The 17324-nt window shown below is 50.6% G+C and overlaps 7 protein-coding genes and 1 non-coding gene across 8 annotated transcripts; 6 read left to right on the forward strand and 2 right to left on the reverse strand.

Moving 5' to 3' along the window:
* Positions 1-31: 31 nt before the first annotated feature.
* On the forward strand, positions 32-1271 carry ASPVEDRAFT_45410 (putative 2-haloalkanoic acid dehalogenase). Its single transcript, XM_040813280.1, has one exon. The coding sequence runs from the start codon at positions 179-181 to the stop codon at positions 890-892; it is 714 nt and encodes a 237-aa protein (XP_040671746.1). The 5' UTR covers positions 32-178; the 3' UTR covers positions 893-1271.
* A 284-nt stretch (positions 1272-1555) lies between these two features.
* ASPVEDRAFT_87307 (uncharacterized protein) lies at positions 1556-3451 on the forward strand (the record flags this gene model as incomplete). The annotated part of the gene is made up of 4 exons (XM_040818034.1): positions 1556-1755; positions 1798-2068; positions 2113-2455; positions 2520-3451. 4 exons carry the CDS (start codon positions 1556-1558, stop codon positions 3449-3451), a joined length of 1746 nt encoding a protein of 581 aa, XP_040671747.1.
* Positions 3452-3518: 67 nt separating this feature from the next.
* Positions 3519-4474, forward strand: ASPVEDRAFT_45412 (flavin reductase family protein). The gene has a single exon (XM_040813281.1). The coding sequence runs from the start codon at positions 3729-3731 to the stop codon at positions 4458-4460; it is 732 nt and encodes a 243-aa protein (XP_040671748.1). The 5' UTR covers positions 3519-3728; the 3' UTR covers positions 4461-4474.
* Positions 4475-4949: 475 nt separating this feature from the next.
* Positions 4950-6446, forward strand: ASPVEDRAFT_45413 (pyridoxal phosphate-dependent aminotransferase). Its single transcript, XM_040813282.1, has one exon. It carries the CDS (start codon positions 4995-4997, stop codon positions 6306-6308), a length of 1314 nt encoding a protein of 437 aa, XP_040671749.1. The 5' UTR covers positions 4950-4994; the 3' UTR covers positions 6309-6446.
* Positions 6447-6719: 273 nt separating this feature from the next.
* ASPVEDRAFT_154095 (uncharacterized protein) lies at positions 6720-10081 on the forward strand. The gene is made up of 4 exons (XM_040808394.1): positions 6720-7040; positions 7088-7349; positions 7398-9580; positions 9630-10081. The coding sequence occupies exons 1-4, from the start codon at positions 6750-6752 to the stop codon at positions 10011-10013; spliced, it is 3120 nt and encodes a 1039-aa protein (XP_040671750.1). The 5' UTR covers positions 6720-6749; the 3' UTR covers positions 10014-10081.
* Positions 10082-11810: 1729 nt separating this feature from the next.
* ASPVEDRAFT_t125 lies at positions 11811-11941 on the reverse strand. Its single transcript has one exon. It is a non-coding gene; the product is annotated as a tRNA-Leu (tRNA).
* A 167-nt stretch (positions 11942-12108) lies between these two features.
* Positions 12109-13848, forward strand: ASPVEDRAFT_87311 (uncharacterized protein; the record flags this gene model as incomplete). The annotated part of the gene is made up of 3 exons (XM_040818035.1): positions 12109-12568; positions 12614-13106; positions 13155-13848. The coding sequence occupies 3 exons, from the start codon at positions 12109-12111 to the stop codon at positions 13846-13848; spliced, it is 1647 nt and encodes a 548-aa protein (XP_040671751.1).
* Positions 13849-14157: 309 nt separating this feature from the next.
* Positions 14158-15948, reverse strand: ASPVEDRAFT_55741 (uncharacterized protein; the record flags this gene model as incomplete). The annotated part of the gene is made up of 2 exons (XM_040815110.1): positions 14158-15836; positions 15876-15948. 2 exons carry the CDS (start codon positions 15946-15948, stop codon positions 14158-14160), a joined length of 1752 nt encoding a protein of 583 aa, XP_040671752.1.
* Positions 15949-17324: the final 1376 nt, after the last annotated feature.

Raw genomic sequence — 17324 nt, forward strand, 5'->3', positions numbered from 1 at the left:
AGCCAGAGGCCGGTGCGTGGCGATACAAGCTGGAGGGGTAATTCTGGGCGTGTCTCGTTATCTGCTTATTACCTGCTGAATATAGCTAGATCTGGTTGTGATGTTTTTAAGGATTTGATACATGCGACCGGGCAAGAACACTCAACCAAACAGCGAGTTAACGTCCTTAAAGTTTACAATGGCAAAACATGTCGTCTTCGACGTAGTCGGCACCTGCGTCTCCTTCGATGCGTACTACGACGCCATCGATCGCGTCCTGGGCGACCGTCTGCGGGCGCACAACATCACGCCCCAATTCTTCGGATACAGCTGGATGACAGCCGCCGAGCTAGAATTCACCTTTCTGTCCATATCCGAGCGATACCGACCGTACAAGCAGATTCTCGAAGCAGTATTCTACCGCACCCTGTGGATGGCCGGGATCCAGGACCCACGGGCACTGGCAACAGATAGCGAACGCGACCAGTGTATCCAAGGGTACTGGAGCCTAGGACTTCGCCCTGGAATTAAAGAGTGCTTTACTCGACTCCGCGAAGGCGGGTTTACGATCTGGTGTCTGACGACAGGCGACACGGCGCGAGTGCGCGGGTACTTCCAGCAAGGAGGCGTGGATATGCCGCTGGAGAATGTGATCAGCTGTGACAGCAAGGGCCTGGCGAAACCTGCACTCGCGGCCTACAGGCCTGTGCTGGAGCAGTTTGCGCCCGCCGATGTGAAGTGGTTTGCGGCGGCGCATATGTGGGATGTGTCTGCTGCTGTCAAGGTGGGATTCAGGGGCGCGTACTGCACCGTCTACGAGCAGGAGCCTTGCCTGGAGATATTTGATACGCAGATGGATGTGATTGCGCCGGGATTAGTCGAGATGGCAGACATGATTGTGAATTCTAGTTAATCTCAAGTCGTGCCTTCGAAAGTCTTCCAGAATTGAGCAGACATGACTCGACGGTGGAGCTCATAAAATAATAAAAACTGCACGCGACCCGTTGTCACCGAAATGTGACAGAGTCGGACAGAATTCCACGCGTAGTGAGACATGCCGCGCCATGACAGATGGGATCAGATTAGATGATCTGATTCGCACCATGGCGAATGCTTGTCGCGGGATGCGCGGGATGGCTGCAGACCCGGCAGCACAAATCCGAGAATCTCGAATAAAACAAGCAAAAAGGCTGCCTGGACAAGGGGACGCACAAAACCAGCAAGTTGTCCGGTCTGGGTCCACTGCACGAAGCCACCGGTGTGAGACAGCCCAATCCCAGGCCAATAACAGCCGATAATGGCTCTTTTCGTGGAGTTGCCCTGGCACTGATGGTAATTATCTTATCTGATGCCGGTCCGTGTTGGTTCTGCGCCGCGCATTTTATAGCACATTACCACGCTTAGCACGCTTAGCAGGACATTGCTGGCGTTTATAGGCCGAAATGCCATATATGTACCCACTGCAGTTGCGCCCTGCTCGTTGGCAAGGGGCTAGCAGCAGGCTCTGCAGCATGTTTCCTTCATATAAAGCACAGGCCTTCCCAAGGCTTAGTTTCTGATCGTCAATCTCATCGCCATGGCGCCTCAGCAAGCAACTGCCACCGAGGCTCCCACTGAGCCCGCTGGTACTCAGCCTGAAGCTGAACTCAGCAAAGGCCCAGGGACTCCCACCGAGTCTGCTGTGGTTGAGACCCAGGACCAGCAGGATGGTGTGCGCGTCGCAGAGGCCGTCACCAAGTCGTGGTCGAAGAAGTCCTTGATCATCGCCTATGCTTCGTAAGTCAACCTAACCGTATGTTGATAAAGCTAACAGACAAGGATGTGGATGATCTACTGGGTCAACGGGCTGAACAACAACTTCACCGCGAACCTGTCGCCGTACGTCACCAGCGGCTTCGAGTCTCACTCGCTGCTCTCCGTCATCACAGTCATCACCAGTGTGGCAGGTGCAGCATGTCCGATGCCAATTGCAAAGGTACTCAACCTGTGGGATCGGACGCTGGGAATGGCGATCATGATCGTGATTGCTATCATGGGCCTCATTATGATGGCCGCCTGCAACAACATTGCAACATACTGCGCTGCGCAGGTAAGTAGCCACCATATATGCCTTACTCTTATCTAACCGTCTAGGCCTTCTACACGGTCGGCTTAACTGGTGTGATCTTCTGCGTGGACGTCATGACCTCCGATACCTCCTCCCTGCGCAATCGAGGCATGGCCTACGGTTTTACCTCGTCGCCCTATATCATTACAGCCTTTGCAGGCCCGAGCCTGTCGAACCAATTCCACGAATCCAACTGGCGATGGGCCTACGGCACCGCTTGTATCCTTCTCCCAATCGTCGCCATGCCGCTGCTCATCACTTGGGAGGTGGCCAAGCGCAAGGCAGACCGCGAGGGAAAGCTTCAGTACAAGCCTCGCAGCACGCGTACATGGTGGCAGAGCATCTGGTTTTATGTTATTGAATTTGATGGTATGCTAGTCCAATCTACCCTTGACTTCACCCATCAACCCCTTGACTTGTCTAACATGAACAGTCATTGGAATCTTCCTCATGGTCGGCGGCCTCATCCTCTTCTTGACCTCGTTCAACATCGCCGGGAATACCGAAGGCGAGTGGCAATCAGCCAAAATCATCGCCATGCTGGTCGTCGGTTTCTGCGTCCTCCTCGCCTTCGGTGCCTACGAACGATGGGGGGCCACCAAGCCGTTCATCCCCTATAAGCTGCTCGCCAACCGCACCGTCATCGGTGCCTGCCTGCTCGATATCACATACCAAATCTCCTACTACTGCTGGGCCAGCTACTACACATCCTTCCTGCAAGTCGTCTACAACACCAGCCTCACCCAGGCCGGATACATCAGCGCCATCTTCGACCTCATGGACCCCATCTGGCTAATCGGCTGCGGCTACCTGATCAAACTAACCGGCCGCTTCAAATGGATCCTCATGTGGGCAGTGCCCCTATACCTCCTCGCCAGCGGGTTAATGATCTACTTCCGCAACCCCGGCTTCAGCGTCGGATACATGTGCATGTGCCAGATCTTCCTCGCCATCGGCGGCGGCACCATGATTCTCATCGAGCAGATTGCCGTCCTCGCCGCATCCAGCCACGAGGAATACGCCTCCATGCTGGCCCTGCTCAGCGTCTTCGGCAACGTCGGCGGTGCAGTCGGAAGCAGTGTCTCTGGCGCCATCTGGACAAACATCCTCCCTGCCAAGCTGAGAGAATACCTGCCCGCTGAGACGCGGGACTCGTGGGCGAGTATCTATGAAGACCTCGAGGTACAGCTCAGCTACCCGGTTGGATCGGCGACGCGGACTGCGATTCAGTATGCGTATGCCTCGACGCAGCGGTACATGATGATTGCTGGGACGGCGTTGATGGGGCTGGCTATTATTTGGGTCCTGATCATGAAGAATATCAAGGTGAACAGCCAGAACGATGTCGCAAAGGTTTTGTTCTAGCTGCCACTGTTTCACCCCGAAGTCTACAAAATTTGGATGGTGGAATACGGTTGGAAGTGGGTGAATAGGATTGGTCATTTCTAGAGCAATGATGATGAAAATTATGGAATTTCAATTGTTTTCAATATGACCAATACCATAGACGTATATTGGCTGTAATTTGCCAGTTTGAGGGCAACAATGTGTCCACTCTGCCTGTGATGATTATTATAAAGAGGACCAGGAGCTTGTACCCTCCTCTCATTATTCAATTCAGATAACAGTGACAGACGTTACAATGGGATCCATGGGAACTGAATCGGAGATAATCTCTCCAGCCATCTTCTACTGGGGCACGCCCGTTGTCCTGATCGCCACCGAAAACGAAGACGGCACATTCAACATCGCACCCATGTCTTCAGCATGGTGGCTCGGAAACCGCTGTCTCCTGGGCCTTGGGGCAATATCACAGACAACCCTCAACCTACGTCGAACCAAACAATGTGTCCTCAACCTTGTCTCCGATGACATGGTAAACGCCGTCAATTCCCTCGCCAAAACAACTGGTACCAAGGCCGTTGCAACAGCCTCTCCAGAGGAGGGATATCTCCACTTCAAACGCAAAAACGGATACAAATACGTCCACAACAAGTTCAAACACGCCGGTTTATCCCCCCTGCCATGTGACTTGATCCGACCTGCTCGTGTAGCAGAATGCCCAGTCCAGATGGAGGCTGAGCTAAAAGCCGTCCACGAAATGATGCAGGACGTCGATGGAAAGCCTTTGCTAGCACTAGAGGTCAAGGTTCTGCGAACGCATATTCATGGCAATATTCGAATGCAGGGACACGCCAATCGAATTGATCCGGACAAGTGGCGGCCGTTGATTATGAGCTTTCAGGAGTTTTATGCGCTGGGCCCGCGGAAGATTGAGCATTCGGTTCTTGCGGAAATTCAGGAGGAGGCGTATAGGTCTATGTCTAATCCTGTTGATGAAGACGGCGACGATAGAGGTGAAGATACGAGGTGAAGGACTCTGTCGGCCCGGAGAGGAGTGACGCTTGGTGGCGATTATGATAGTATCTTCCTGCAAGAATAAGGCCCTAGCCATAGCTTACTAGAGTTTGAACTGAAATAGACTTGTTTTATTCCCTGGAAATGTAGTGGTTTCTGCGCTACTATATACAATGCCGACTACAAAAACCACCATAGCCGTCTTTCTATATTGCACTATACAACATATGTCGCCGTCGTCTCCGCTATATATCTGCCATCCTTATGAAAACATCTAACTAATCCAGAATACAGTGTAGGCTACCACTAGAGAGAGTGTTCGGTGAGTGATACTGCATCGGCGACTGCTCCACTCGGCGACTGCTGGTTCCGGCGATAACCGTGGATCCGACCACAACATGAACAGACTCTGCCAGTGTACTTCGAGATTTAGATCCACAGTGACTCATGGAACCGATTTCGGTCTCTTGAAGCTTCAACCAGAGGCCGACTGACACCTTTTTACTGATATCCCACCCGTTTGACCTGATATCGACGATCGAACACCACCATGGCGTCCCAGAGCAAGCCTCGTATAGTCTCCCAGCGAGCACAAAATGCGTCCGAGGCCACATCCAAGAACCTGATGTGGGATATTATGAGTGACGTCTGGTGTCCATCCGCCAATCCCGACGGTTATGTCAATGTCGGCGTCGCAGAGAATGCTCTGATGCACGACGAGCTTCTTAAATTCCTGAATAGGAAACTGGAACTGCCTGCGAATTATTTGACATACAACGACGGTGGAGGCGGATCCTTACGGCTTAGAAAAGCTATATGCCAATTCCTCGACCACCACCTGAAACCCGTGAAATCGCTTGAACCCGGACATATCATCGTCACAAATGGTGTTTCGCCTGCTATCGAGCATGCATCTTGGGCGTTCGCTGATCCCGGCGAAGGGATATTGTTGGGTCGGCCGTACTATGGCACATTTATACCTGACATCTCAATGCGGCCAGGAACTCAGGTTGTCGAGGTAGCCTTTGACGATGTCGACCCGCTTGGTATTGCAGCAGTTGGAAAATATGAGGAAGCCCTTCTACATTTCCAGCAAAGTACTGGCAAACGTGTTCGAGGACTCATGCTCTGCCACCCACACAACCCGCTTGGGCGTTGCTATCCTCGCGAAACAATCATTGGATTGATGAAGCTGTGCCAGAAGTATCACATGCATCTCATCAGCGACGAAATATATGCCCTATCAGTGTTTGAAAACAAAGTAGATCATGACGGCCCACCACCGGTGGAATTCGAGTCGGCGTTGTCGATTGACCTCACCGGTATTATCGATGCTGAACTAGTCCATGTTCTCTGGGGAATGAGTAAAGACTTCGGCGCCAATGGGGTGCGCCTGGGAGTTCTCATTTCACAGGCGAATGCCGACGTGCATCTGGCGTTGAAGAGCATCTCTTTGTATTCCTACTCGTCGGGGATTGCGGACCACCTCGCAGCACTTCTTCTGGAGGATAAAGGGTTCACAGATGCGTATATCAAAGAGAACCAAAAGAGACTGGCTGATTCATATGCTTATACCGTGGACATTCTTAAGCGCGAAGGTATCGAGCATGCACCGGGCTGCAATGCTGCATTCTTCCTATGGGTTAACTTAGGGAAGAGATATCGCGAACTACACCCTGGAATTGCAGATACCGACCCCGTTGGGGACAGAGTCATGCAGCAGCTGTTACGGCGCAGGGTCTTCCTGGCGAGTGGCGAGCTATTTGGTGCTGAGAAAGATGGGTGGTTTAGAATTGTCTTTACGCAGCCCAGGGAGTACTTGAAAGAGGCATTAGACAGAGTATACGCAGCAATCAGAGATTAAAGAGTATTACAGCCCTGTGAGAGCCAACTAGGAGATAGGCAGAATTGAATGCCGGGATGCACGCTTCAGACTGAACCAGTGTTTTAGCGTCCATGAATCGATGCCACACTAAATAATGAACGACCGTTTAACTCGGAGATGAGTGCAGAAAGAATCCCCGGAATTCTGCGGTTCCACCGGGCCAACTTAGACTTCCCGCCGTATTGTTCCTCCGAATCGACAAGTACTTGTATTTATAATATGTATGCCCATTATAGATATTTTTACTATGAATAAGCATGCGATTCCGTTATATCCGTGGGCAAAAAGGAACAGGGCAATGCAAAGCCAGCCGAAAGACGGTGCTGGTCGGACACTTCACTATATAAAGACATGGAATCCGGGCTTCTGGTAGGCAAATGCTGTGTCGTAATTTATTCATAATTGAGAACCAACGCCATAATGCCTTCAATGTATGAAAGTAAGCCAGGAAGGAGACTTTTAGCCTCGGTCGTCGACCACTGGGCAGAGGTAAATCCGAAGAGGCCCTTCTGCAACCTCCCAAACACCATGACACCGCAAGATGGCTTCCACTCTATATCATTCGGGGACATCTCGCACTGCACCAACTTTATGTCTGGTCGGATTGACACCCTGGTGGGTCGTGGTGCCGGTCAAACGTTGGCCTACCTAGGCGTCAATGATATTAGATATCTTGTCGTCTTCCTCGCATGCAATAAAATGGGCTACAAGGTAGGCCATACTAATACTAAGAGACTATATCACTCACTTGTGTTCAGATCTTCCTACCGTCGACAAGAAACTCGGACGAGGCCTATGTGCATCTTCTCCGGACAATCAAGCCGGCCGCTTTCTTATATACCCCCGAGTTCAAGGATAAAGTACAGGCACTGCGAGTCCATTATCCCGAGATGAAGGGTTTCGAAATTCCTTCCCTGGATTCCATGTTAACAGGTGACACTGTGCGCTATCCATATGCGAGATCGTTCGAGGAGGAAGAAGACCAAGTTAGCGTGGTTATGCATACATCGGGGACTACAGGTATACCTCTGGAAGAACATACGGTTTACTAGATACTTACTTGTATAGGCCTCCCTAAACCGATATACCTGACACACGGGTTCTTTTCCACCGTTGACAACCTCGCCAACTATCCACTCCCCCCTGGCCGGTCTACACCTCTTTCCAAACTATGTTTAGAGGAGAACGGGGTTTTAACCGTGACACCCTTCTTCCACATAATGGGATTCCTTCCCTTTGTCCTAGCGATCTTGTTCCAAATTCCATTCACTGCTCCTCCTAACAAGCCCCTTTCTGGGCAACTTGTGATCGATATCATCGAGGCGTCCAAGCCGGGCGCGGCCGTCCTACCACCGTCTCTGATCGAGGATATTTGCAGCACCCCAGGAGGCATGAACACGATAGCAAAGTTGGAACGCCTTTACTTCGCAGGTGCGCCTCTCGCACCAAAAATAGGAGACAAGCTACTACAAAAGGTCTCCATCATTTCAGCGTATGGGTCAACGGAGATGTGCATCGTCCCTTCCATGATCCCAGAGAACAGCAAAGAATGGTCCTACTTCGAGTGGGTGCCTGGTTACAACACCTTCATAGACCCAGCCGGGGACGGTCTCTATGAGCTTGTCCTCCAACGAGGCAAGACCCGCGACTACCATGCAATCTTCCATACATTCCCGACGCTGATGGAATACCGCAGCAAGGACCTTTTCCGCCAACACCCGACCAGGCCCAACCTATGGCAATACGCCGGCCGACTGGACGATATCATTGTATTCAGCAACGGCGAAAAGTTCAATCCCGTTACCATGGAGAAACGCATCGAGGCCATGCCGCTCGTATCAAGGGCGTTGGTTGTAGGCCAAGGCCGATTCCAGGCTGCCCTGCTCATCGAGCCCAACTGGGAATTGTGGGATATGAATGGGTTCACTGCTGTGGAGGCCTTTATAGGCGCCGTGTGGCCTCAAGTGCAGGATGCTAATGCTACTGTCCCGACGTATGCTCGTGTGATGCGAGATCACATTGGCATTGCGACCAGGCGGAAGCCGTTCAGAACGACTGCGAAAGGCAGTACACAGCGTCGACAGGTGAATGGGGAGTATAAAAGCGAGATCGAATTGCTCTACAACAGACACAATGGGGCAAGGCCGGATGATTCGGAGGGCGGTGCGTTCGAATCAGCGGGGTTCGTTCGTCAGGCAGTAATCAGCCAGCTTGGTCGTCAAATCGGCGATGATGATGATTTATATGTGGCTGGATTTGATTCTCTTCAGACGGCGTCACTTGCAAATATTCTCAGCAGGGCCATTACGAGAAACGATACCGACGACCGTGTGAAAACTGTCACAGCTCAGATGGTATACGACAATCCATCTATTGCGTCGTTGTCTCTTGTAATCACCGGCCTTCTAGATGGCACGAATACCCAAGCAGAAGTATCCCGGACTGCCAGAATCAACGGTCTATTGGAGTCTTTCACTCAGAATCTCCCACAACCCAATAAAGCAGCGATACCGAGACCAAAGAGTGAGGGCCACGTTGTCATGCTCACTGGGTCCACTGGGTCATTTGGCAGCTATATACTGGACACTCTGCTAAGTGATCCATCGGTTAAGAAGATATACTGCCTGAACCGCTCTGCTGATGCAGAGGCACGCCAGACAGAAAGCCAAGCTGAGAAAGGGTTGAGGGCAATAGAGCAGAACAGAAACCACGTTGAATTTGTTCAAGCAGAATTTTCGGATGACCAGTTAGGCCTGACACAGTGTATGTACCGCAAGCTTCTTGAGGAAGTCAATGTGGTTATCCACAATGCGTGGAAAGTTGACTTCAATCAATCACTTGCGTCCTTCCACCTGATGATAAAAGGCGTTCGAAGCTTGATCGATTTCGCATCACAAACCAGATATTGCGCTCACCTGTTTTTCGTGTCGTCTATCAGTTCAATAGGAGCTTGGAACCCGTCTATGGGCCAAATATCCGCGCCTGAAGGGCCAGTCCACAGCCCAGATGCTGCCTTGAAGCAGGGATACGCCGAGTCGAAGCATGTAGCCGAGAGGCTTTGCTATGCTGCGTCAGACAAGGTTGGCATCCCCATTACTGTTCTTCGTGTTGGGCAAATAGCGGGCCCAACGACTCGTCTGGGAAGATGGAATTCGCGGGAATGGGTTCCAGCTCTGGTGCAATCGTCGATCAGCCTGGGCCAGATTCCTTCCACGATGGGTGGTGCAAATGAAATCAATTGGATCCCAGTAGTAAGACACCTACCTTAAGCAATGTGTACATCTAACACGATGACAATAGGACAGCCTGGCTGAGATCGTATGGGAGGTTATTCAGTACCGCCTCCTACAATCAGAAGCAATATCGGCTACGTTCCACCTTGTCAATCCTCGCACAATCGAATGGTCGAGACTAAGTGGCCATATTCAACGGAAGCTGGGCTTGGACACCATTGAGTTATCTGGTTGGATTCACAACCTGGAAAATCAATCCGTCGGGAGTGATGCTAAGGATACACCTGCACTCACGCTTCTAGACTTCTTTCGTGTATTGCTCGACGACGAGAGTATTTCTGGCATTGATGTCAGTGCAGCAATGGCAGCCAGCAAGAGTTTGCGTCGCTTGGAGCCAGTCACTGTGGCCATGATGGACACCTGGTTACAACAGTGGGGATACGCTAATTAAAAGTTATTAATACAAATTGATAATATAATAAGATGGTCTATAAACCCAGGCCTACTTGCAAATGTATCGGCCTTAATTACATTGCTATGTATTTTAGTGCTATAGCACTCGACCTTATATACCCCAGTCAAGGATATCATTAATGCTAGCACAGTTTGAACTTGGGGGTATCAACACTTCACGCTTGTGTCTCCGGCTAAAAGGCAACTCGACAGAGCATCAAACTTCAAGTATTCTGTGGAAACCGTTAAGCCACCCGTGGGCGACCATAATATAGAGCAATTGGCCACTAATTAAGGCACGCCTTATCTGGTCGTGGACGTCACAGTCGACCAGTCTGGCCAGTCTGAATAAGGAGAAGGGAATGTTGGTCCAGGTGGAGATGGCGCCAGTGGGTAAGAGAGCTCCTCGAGAAAAAGCCTTTGTACCCAATGCGCGGGATGATGACCCAGGATCCCGTTTAGCATTCCGAGTGCTCGAGAAGGATCCCAAGGGGGTTGACAAAACAGGTAGAGGGGGATGGGGAATCCCCCATTTTCAAAGCAAATTCGCTTGTCGACTGGATGGACGGGGCCACAAACGAGATGATCGCTACCAGGTGCAGGCGGTATATTCAAATCTCTAAGGATGCCCGCAGTGTGTCCGAGAACCTGGAGTATTTTATATCGAAATGGTAAAAATTACCATTCGACCAAAAAGGCCACTCACTCACTAGTGGTTATCTGACCGTCTTTTTAATTGCATTATATGCTGACACACCCCCTAGAAAGTCGGTATAGTAACCATTTATCTAGTATTGTTATTGTTTTCTTATTATTGTTTTCTTATTATTATTGTGATTTCTTATTATTATTGTGATTTCTTATTATTATTGTGATTTCTTATTATTATTGTTGTTATTGGGTGGACGCTATAAACTTATACTCAACGGTCAACGCGGGAATCGATCCCGCGCTTGTTAACTCGGGTTCAAGACTCCGGGCTCATAACCTATCGAAATGGTAAAAAAATTACCATTCGACCAAAAAAAGGCACTAGTTGTTATCTGACAGTCTTTCTAATTGCATTATATGCTGGCATTTTAAAGGATCGATCGATTCCGTGGTGGTGAGCGACGTGGCTTACGCGATCGGCAGCTGTTGTTGGTGGTCAGCGACGGATGGTCACGTGTGGGTGCCTTGGCGGGCATGACATGGTAGTACTTGATGCAGTTGTATAGCAAAGGCTTTTGGTGTAGTTAAGAAGTGTTGTTGGTATTAATTACCTGTGCTTGCTTTAGTGTTGCCTACCAGTCTCAATTACCGCAGGTCTATCCCCATGAAATGACCCCGCAGTCTTTTCTTCTGCGTTTAAATGGATCTTAGTTGGGGCTGTAGAAATATATATATACAGTATGGATAACAACAACTCACTACTCCAGGGAGGGCTGATAGGAGGATATACTGCAAGCTGTCGACATTGACAATCCCGGTGAAGGGAAGAGTTCTTCACCTTCCACATCAATATCCGGGTGGCAAAATCGACATTCACCGTTTACACATTAAACAAAGTATTCACCATCAGGTCACACAGGAAAACCTCGCTTATTGCTAGCGTTATAATAGAAAGAGATAAATAGGCCTTACATAGCTATGTTTAATAAAAACACATACACTCTTTTCACGTTGATTCTGTACAGATCTTTCCACACAAGCGGGAGCCAAAAAGAAAGACTCCATGGAGATCTGGACTGCTCCGTGTGATTTTCCTATTATGATCGTGCCGGTCGGGAAAAAAAAAGGAAAAAAAAAAAAAGGATGACAAGACTGGGATTCGAACCCAGGAGGATTGCTCCATACGAAATCTTCAAGATGAACGTGAAGAGAGGAACTCATTTTGAGTTAAGCTAACGCTTGAGTCGTACGCCTTAACCACTCGGCCACCTTGCCTGTTGGTGAATGAAGCTTCCAAAATAGTAATGGTGAGGTTAGTAACAAACCGGTTAGTAATGACCGGGTTATTGCCTCACGACTCCACGTCTTTTCTCTAGGCCTCCCTTGTGCTCAGGAGTCGCTGATTTTACGCCGAATTTGTCTTCTCGAGAAGTCAGAAGGGCATGGCAACATTGAATAGACAAGCACCTGTACCGAAGGCCTTCCCTTTCGTTCCCTGGGTATCGCCTTCCAGCAACTCTGGGGACTCTCAGAAGGAACAGAGTCGCAGGCTTGTGCGTTCACATGCGGCGCGACGACGGGCTTGTTACCACGGTGATACATTCAATTCCATGAAACATGTCCCGCATGGCTCTGAGGGGCTCCTCCGAGACGCGAATGGTTCTGCAGCATATCTACCACCCGGACATTCTCTATACCATGACAGAGAAGCCCAGGAGGATGTTGAGGAGAACGCGCAGCCTCGCCAGTTTACCACAGGCGAAGCCAACGAGATCATCCCATATGTAGACACAGTTCAGCCTCTAGACCTTGAGTATGTCGCAACTCAAGGTCTGGATCCCTTCAGGACATCCCCACTTGGCAATCTGCCGCCAGACGTTCTGGAGGAGTGCCTTCATTACAGTCCGTATTCCGAGGATTAATGCCAGCTAATTCTAACTCTTGCAGGTGTATCTGTGCTGTGGCCCAATCTTATTCCTGGAATCAGGGAGAATGGTGCAATGCAATCCTGGTCGCACTTCTACATGGTGGAGGAAGCCCCCTGCTTTGCCCTCTCCCTTGGCGCGCTGTGCCATAAACAGTCCAACAGTTCAGACGGACATGGCCCTCAACGCTCACAGCTGTTAAAACGAAGACTTCTATACGTTGAGATGGAATCAGCCAGGGCTCTAAATGAAGCTTTGAAGAGCCCTGACAGGCCCATCAGCGACTCATTGATACTGAGTGCCCTTTGTATGGCAAACAACAGCGCAGGAGAGCCTATTCCACCAAACAAAAATAAGTCTCCATTTAGAGCTCCTCTTCGTGACTTGCAGTGGCTCAATATCTACGCGATGAACACATCGAACGCTGCCCACCAGGCTGGCCTTTGCCACCTCATTCAGCTGAGAGGAGGTCTCGACAGCATCGAACTCCCTGGTCTTGCTGCCATCTTATCCTAGTAAGCCGCTCATTCTGTAGTCGTAATGAATCTATTCTTACAAGGTAGCTCTGATATCCTAGCTGCGAGCAAATCGCTCTCTCGACCTCGATTCCCCTTCTTCTCACTGCAAGGTAACCGCACATTTACAACGGACGAAACATCCGACCTGGCCACCGGAAGCGCCCATATCGAAAGCCGCGAGCTTGGGTTCTCTTCTGAGCTAAGCCAGCTCTTCCACGCCATCAATTCCTACGTACAAGTTCTCGAGGCAATAGAAAAACGGAAAGTTACGGTAGACCTCTCGAAAATCGCCGATCAGCGAAATTTCATACAGCATTCCGTTCTCAGTCTTCCGCCTGGGTCCCAGATTGTAGGGTCCTATCTCGAGGGCCTGCTATTGTACGATACATGCCGCATCGCCGCACTGATATTCTGCCTCGGCGTGGTTTTCCCCCTCCCATACCAGACATCCCCCTTACCTGTATTGGCGGTGGCGCTGAAACAGGAACTGGAGAAGGCCTGGCCGCTGGTCGAATCACGTCGTGAAAATGAGGCATTGCTTTGGGCTGTTGTAATGGGTGGTATAGCTGCAAAAGCTACACAGGAAAGACCCTGGTTCGTGGCCGAGCTGCGCAATATAGCTAGGAAGAATTCTGTCCCTGGATGGAGTGAGCTGAAAGTTATTGTCAAGCGCATCCTCTGGCTTGATACTGCTTGCGACCAGGCAGGACGAGAGTTGTGGGATGAAGCTCAAATTTGAGTCAACGTCTCGTTTTATACTTAAGATACACCCCGGCAAGCACAGCCATATCATAGGAAATTGACACAGATTGGAATAAGTGAAGGGTCGTTAGATTGAATTTCCTGGGGTATACAAACTCTATACGGCGGCTTGTTTCGGCTACATACATATAGCCCAGTGAAGCAAATCTAGTTATTACACGGACCATCGGCGAGGCTTAGTGCAATTGATCTGTCAAGTGAAATAAATCCATACGACACTATGACTATTCATAATAGCAAACAGGATTATTGCACATCCCAAAGACACAACTTCAGCTTGATATATCTAGCACTCCTCCTTTGCAGCTGCGGTCAGTGTAGGCTGGTTGCGTCCCACGTAGTGTGTCTTCGCAAGCATGTTCCACTTGTCCTCCTCGGTATCAAGATGGTTGAAACAGAACCAGAAGGCGATACCGCCAACAAAGGCAATACACGCAATGGCGGTATAGTTCCACACCAACAGGGGATCATCTGAAAGAGGCGTGAAGGCTTGGCCGATTGCCGCGGAAATGGCACTCATGAATAGATTGACCGCCATGACAAGGGACTTCATGTTCTCAGGAGCCTTGGAGAAGGCATACTCGTACGAGGTCACGTTGGTCAGGATCTCCGCTAGACCGATGAGGATGTAAGGCAGACATTGGGCCCAGACATTGATAGGGGCTGGGTCACAAGGCTCGCCGTCCACGGTGCGATTGGAGTACCAGCCACAAGGGCTCATTTTGTAGATATAGTACTGCATCACAGCGGAGGCAACCATGGCCAGCGTTGCCATGAAGAAGCCGGCCGTCATGCGCTTGATAGGTGTAAATGCAATCCCGACCTTGCGCAGAGCGGGATAAAGAACATTATCAATCAGGGGTACCATTATGACAATCGAGATAGGGTTCAAGTTCTGGATAACGTCGTTCGGAACGCCGTGCAGCTCCATAGTACCGGCCTGGATGGTGAGATTTCCGGTCATTTGGTTGTAGGCGAGGAAGAACACAGGCAGGAACAGGAAGACTCTGCATGCCATCAAGCCACGGCGGACTTCATCAACCCAGGCATCATCATATGTCATCCAGCCCGGTCGTTCTGAAATAGGAGTCGTTGACGGTTTGGCCGTTTCCCAGTCCACCTTGAAGAAGCCACTGGACCGCTTCCTGGCGTACCAGTACATGCGAATCAGTTTCGATAGGAGGGACTCGGTCGGAGGAGTCAGCTTGTAATTCTTCTTCTGAGACCAGAGGACAAGAGGGGCAATGAGGAACATGATGGTGGGAATCAAGAATGCAAGCCAGAAGCCGCGGAATTTCTCGACATAAACCATGCTGATCTGCCCGCTGAGAGACCCAACGTTGATGAAGAAGTAAAACCACAGGAACAGCCGACTGTTGGTGATGGCTGGGTCGACAATGATGCGCTCGCCGTCGCGCTCCTCCACACGCATGCGATCATCTTCATTCTGCTCCGCCAGCAAAGGGGAGACATTCGCTTTGAAGAACCCGGTCCCGACGCAGAGTGTCATGAGGCCAATGATGAACGCCCCGAACGCTGCATCGTTTTTGACGATTACCGTGGGAGAGGCAGCAGCAACGAGCACAACGTGGGCTGCGGTGGAAATACCAATAGCAAGATGGAGGGTCCAGAACCGACCCATCCTTGCATCGGCAATCCATGCACCGAGAAGTGGTGTCAGGTAGGCAAAGAACTGGTTGAACAGACTGATACCCTGTGCGGCCTTCGGACCCATACCTAGAGCCCCAGGTAGGCCATCAGGAGCTGCACCGGTGGTAGACCCTGGCGGCAGAGGATGATTCACGAAGTTGGTGTAGAGGACAGCAGAGCCATAGTAGGAGAACCGCTCGCAGAGCTCGACAAAGGCGATGGTCCACATGGTCCATGGGATTTTGCCTGAGACTCGCCGCAGAGTTTGAAGCTCCTCTTCTGTGGGCTTATCAGGCCACTCATCATCGGAAGAGACTTCGGAGATATTGTGCGTGTTCTTCGCGTCATGAGTACCAGGCGAGATGTTCTTTTCAGTCTCAACACCATCCACCGCGACAACGGCCGGATCATCGTTGATGGCTGCCATTTTGTGTATGAACTGGCTTCAGAGACTGGACGCAAGACAGATCAAACAATGCTGCTCGACACCATGGGGGAGCACGTAGAGATATATGCTATTACCAAGACACCATACTAGCAAAGATAAGGGCAATATCACGAAACAATCTTGGAATGGCAAGCCACGCGCGGAGACAGAGGAGAGAATGTAACCTGAGAAATCCTGGAGAAGCTCGCGTGAGTGCATCAGTTTCTTAGAACCTGACTACCGGGACACTCTAAACAATCCTGGACTGCTCATATGCTGGGTTTCTGTATCCCTGATTCTCAGGTTACATCGGTCCATGACCAAGCCTCTGTCTGGGCCACTCGAGATATCGAGACATGTGGCAATTCCTGTCGCCAAGTAGATCATTTGAGACTAGAAGTCGCTAAACCAAGCCGTTCGCCGGTCTATCAGGGTCTGTTGAGCATGGAATCTGCTGGGCTAGAGAACGATGCCCGACCAGAACGATTGATTCCATGACAGGGCTGCATAATCAAAGGCCTTGCCTCCAAAGGTTCACATATATTACTTCCAGTTGGAACCAGAAATCCAGCCCACCGACACCATACTCCGCGCTCGTATTAGGGGCAGATTTGCCCCTTGGCCATACTTTTCTCTTTCCAGCTTAGCCTTGTAAGGGAAACAGGCTCTTGGCGGGGTCCGTGACAAAAGGCTCTATGGGCGGCCTTATAGCTGCAAGTCGACGCCGAGACGGTGGCCGTCTCTAGCCCGGTCACCTTGAAAGAAACACATTGATGCCCAGATAGCTGGGATGTAACGTGGGTATATTTGCCCTGCCAACTTTCCCAGTCGTTGGGGTTGTGACTTGTATACCTATTCCGCGGCCACAGTACGAGGGCAATGTCTCAGGCAATTCACATGGGGCGTGATCCTATATTAGAGGGTGTGTCGTCTTCGCGCTGTAATACCTAATTAGTATTTTCCCCTTGAAAGGCTGACTTCGGTCGATGCATTCGCTGGCCGTGACTGACCCCAAGCCAAGCCCTAAAATACCCGCCAAAGATAGGGAACGGAGGCCGCGCCCTGGGACTATCCCAGATACTATCAAGCTTCCTGGAGCTATCTGGGGTGGACTCCACAGAGCCAGCGGTTATCCACGGTGGCCGACGCTCTCCCTGCCAAGTGCCGAGTCCCTGATAACGCTGCCAAAGAATTTCCACCACTTACTGGAGGTGCCTTAGACCGGCCTTCACCCATATTTAAGGCCGCCAGTCTGGAAATGGCAATACCGCCGACTTGGGCGCAGGCGTGGCGCTACCAAACCCTTGTGGTGAGTGTGAGAAGCTTAAAAAGGAGGCAAACCCCGTTCAACGTGGCAAGAATAGGCGGCTACTTCT

The sequence above is a fragment of the Aspergillus versicolor genome, assembly GCF_001890125.1.
Source record: "Aspergillus versicolor CBS 583.65 unplaced genomic scaffold ASPVEscaffold_10, whole genome shotgun sequence".
Classification (NCBI taxonomy): Eukaryota; Fungi; Ascomycota; class Eurotiomycetes; order Eurotiales; family Aspergillaceae; genus Aspergillus; species Aspergillus versicolor.

Coding starts and splice junctions, on each gene's coding strand:
- ASPVEDRAFT_45410 (XM_040813280.1), top strand. CDS start 179: ATGGCAAAACATGTCGTCTTCGACGTAGTCGGCACCTGCGTCTCCTTC.
- ASPVEDRAFT_45412 (XM_040813281.1), top strand. CDS start 3,729: ATGGGATCCATGGGAACTGAATCGGAGATAATCTCTCCAGCCATCTTC.
- ASPVEDRAFT_45413 (XM_040813282.1), top strand. CDS start 4,995: ATGGCGTCCCAGAGCAAGCCTCGTATAGTCTCCCAGCGAGCACAAAAT.
- ASPVEDRAFT_154095 (XM_040808394.1), top strand. CDS start 6,750: ATGCCTTCAATGTATGAAAGTAAGCCAGGAAGGAGACTTTTAGCCTCG. Junction 7,350..7,397: donor GCATACATCGGGGACTACAG/GTATACCTCTGG, acceptor TTACTTGTATAG/GCCTCCCTAAACCGATATAC. Junction 9,581..9,629: donor AAATCAATTGGATCCCAGTA/GTAAGACACCTA, acceptor CGATGACAATAG/GACAGCCTGGCTGAGATCGT.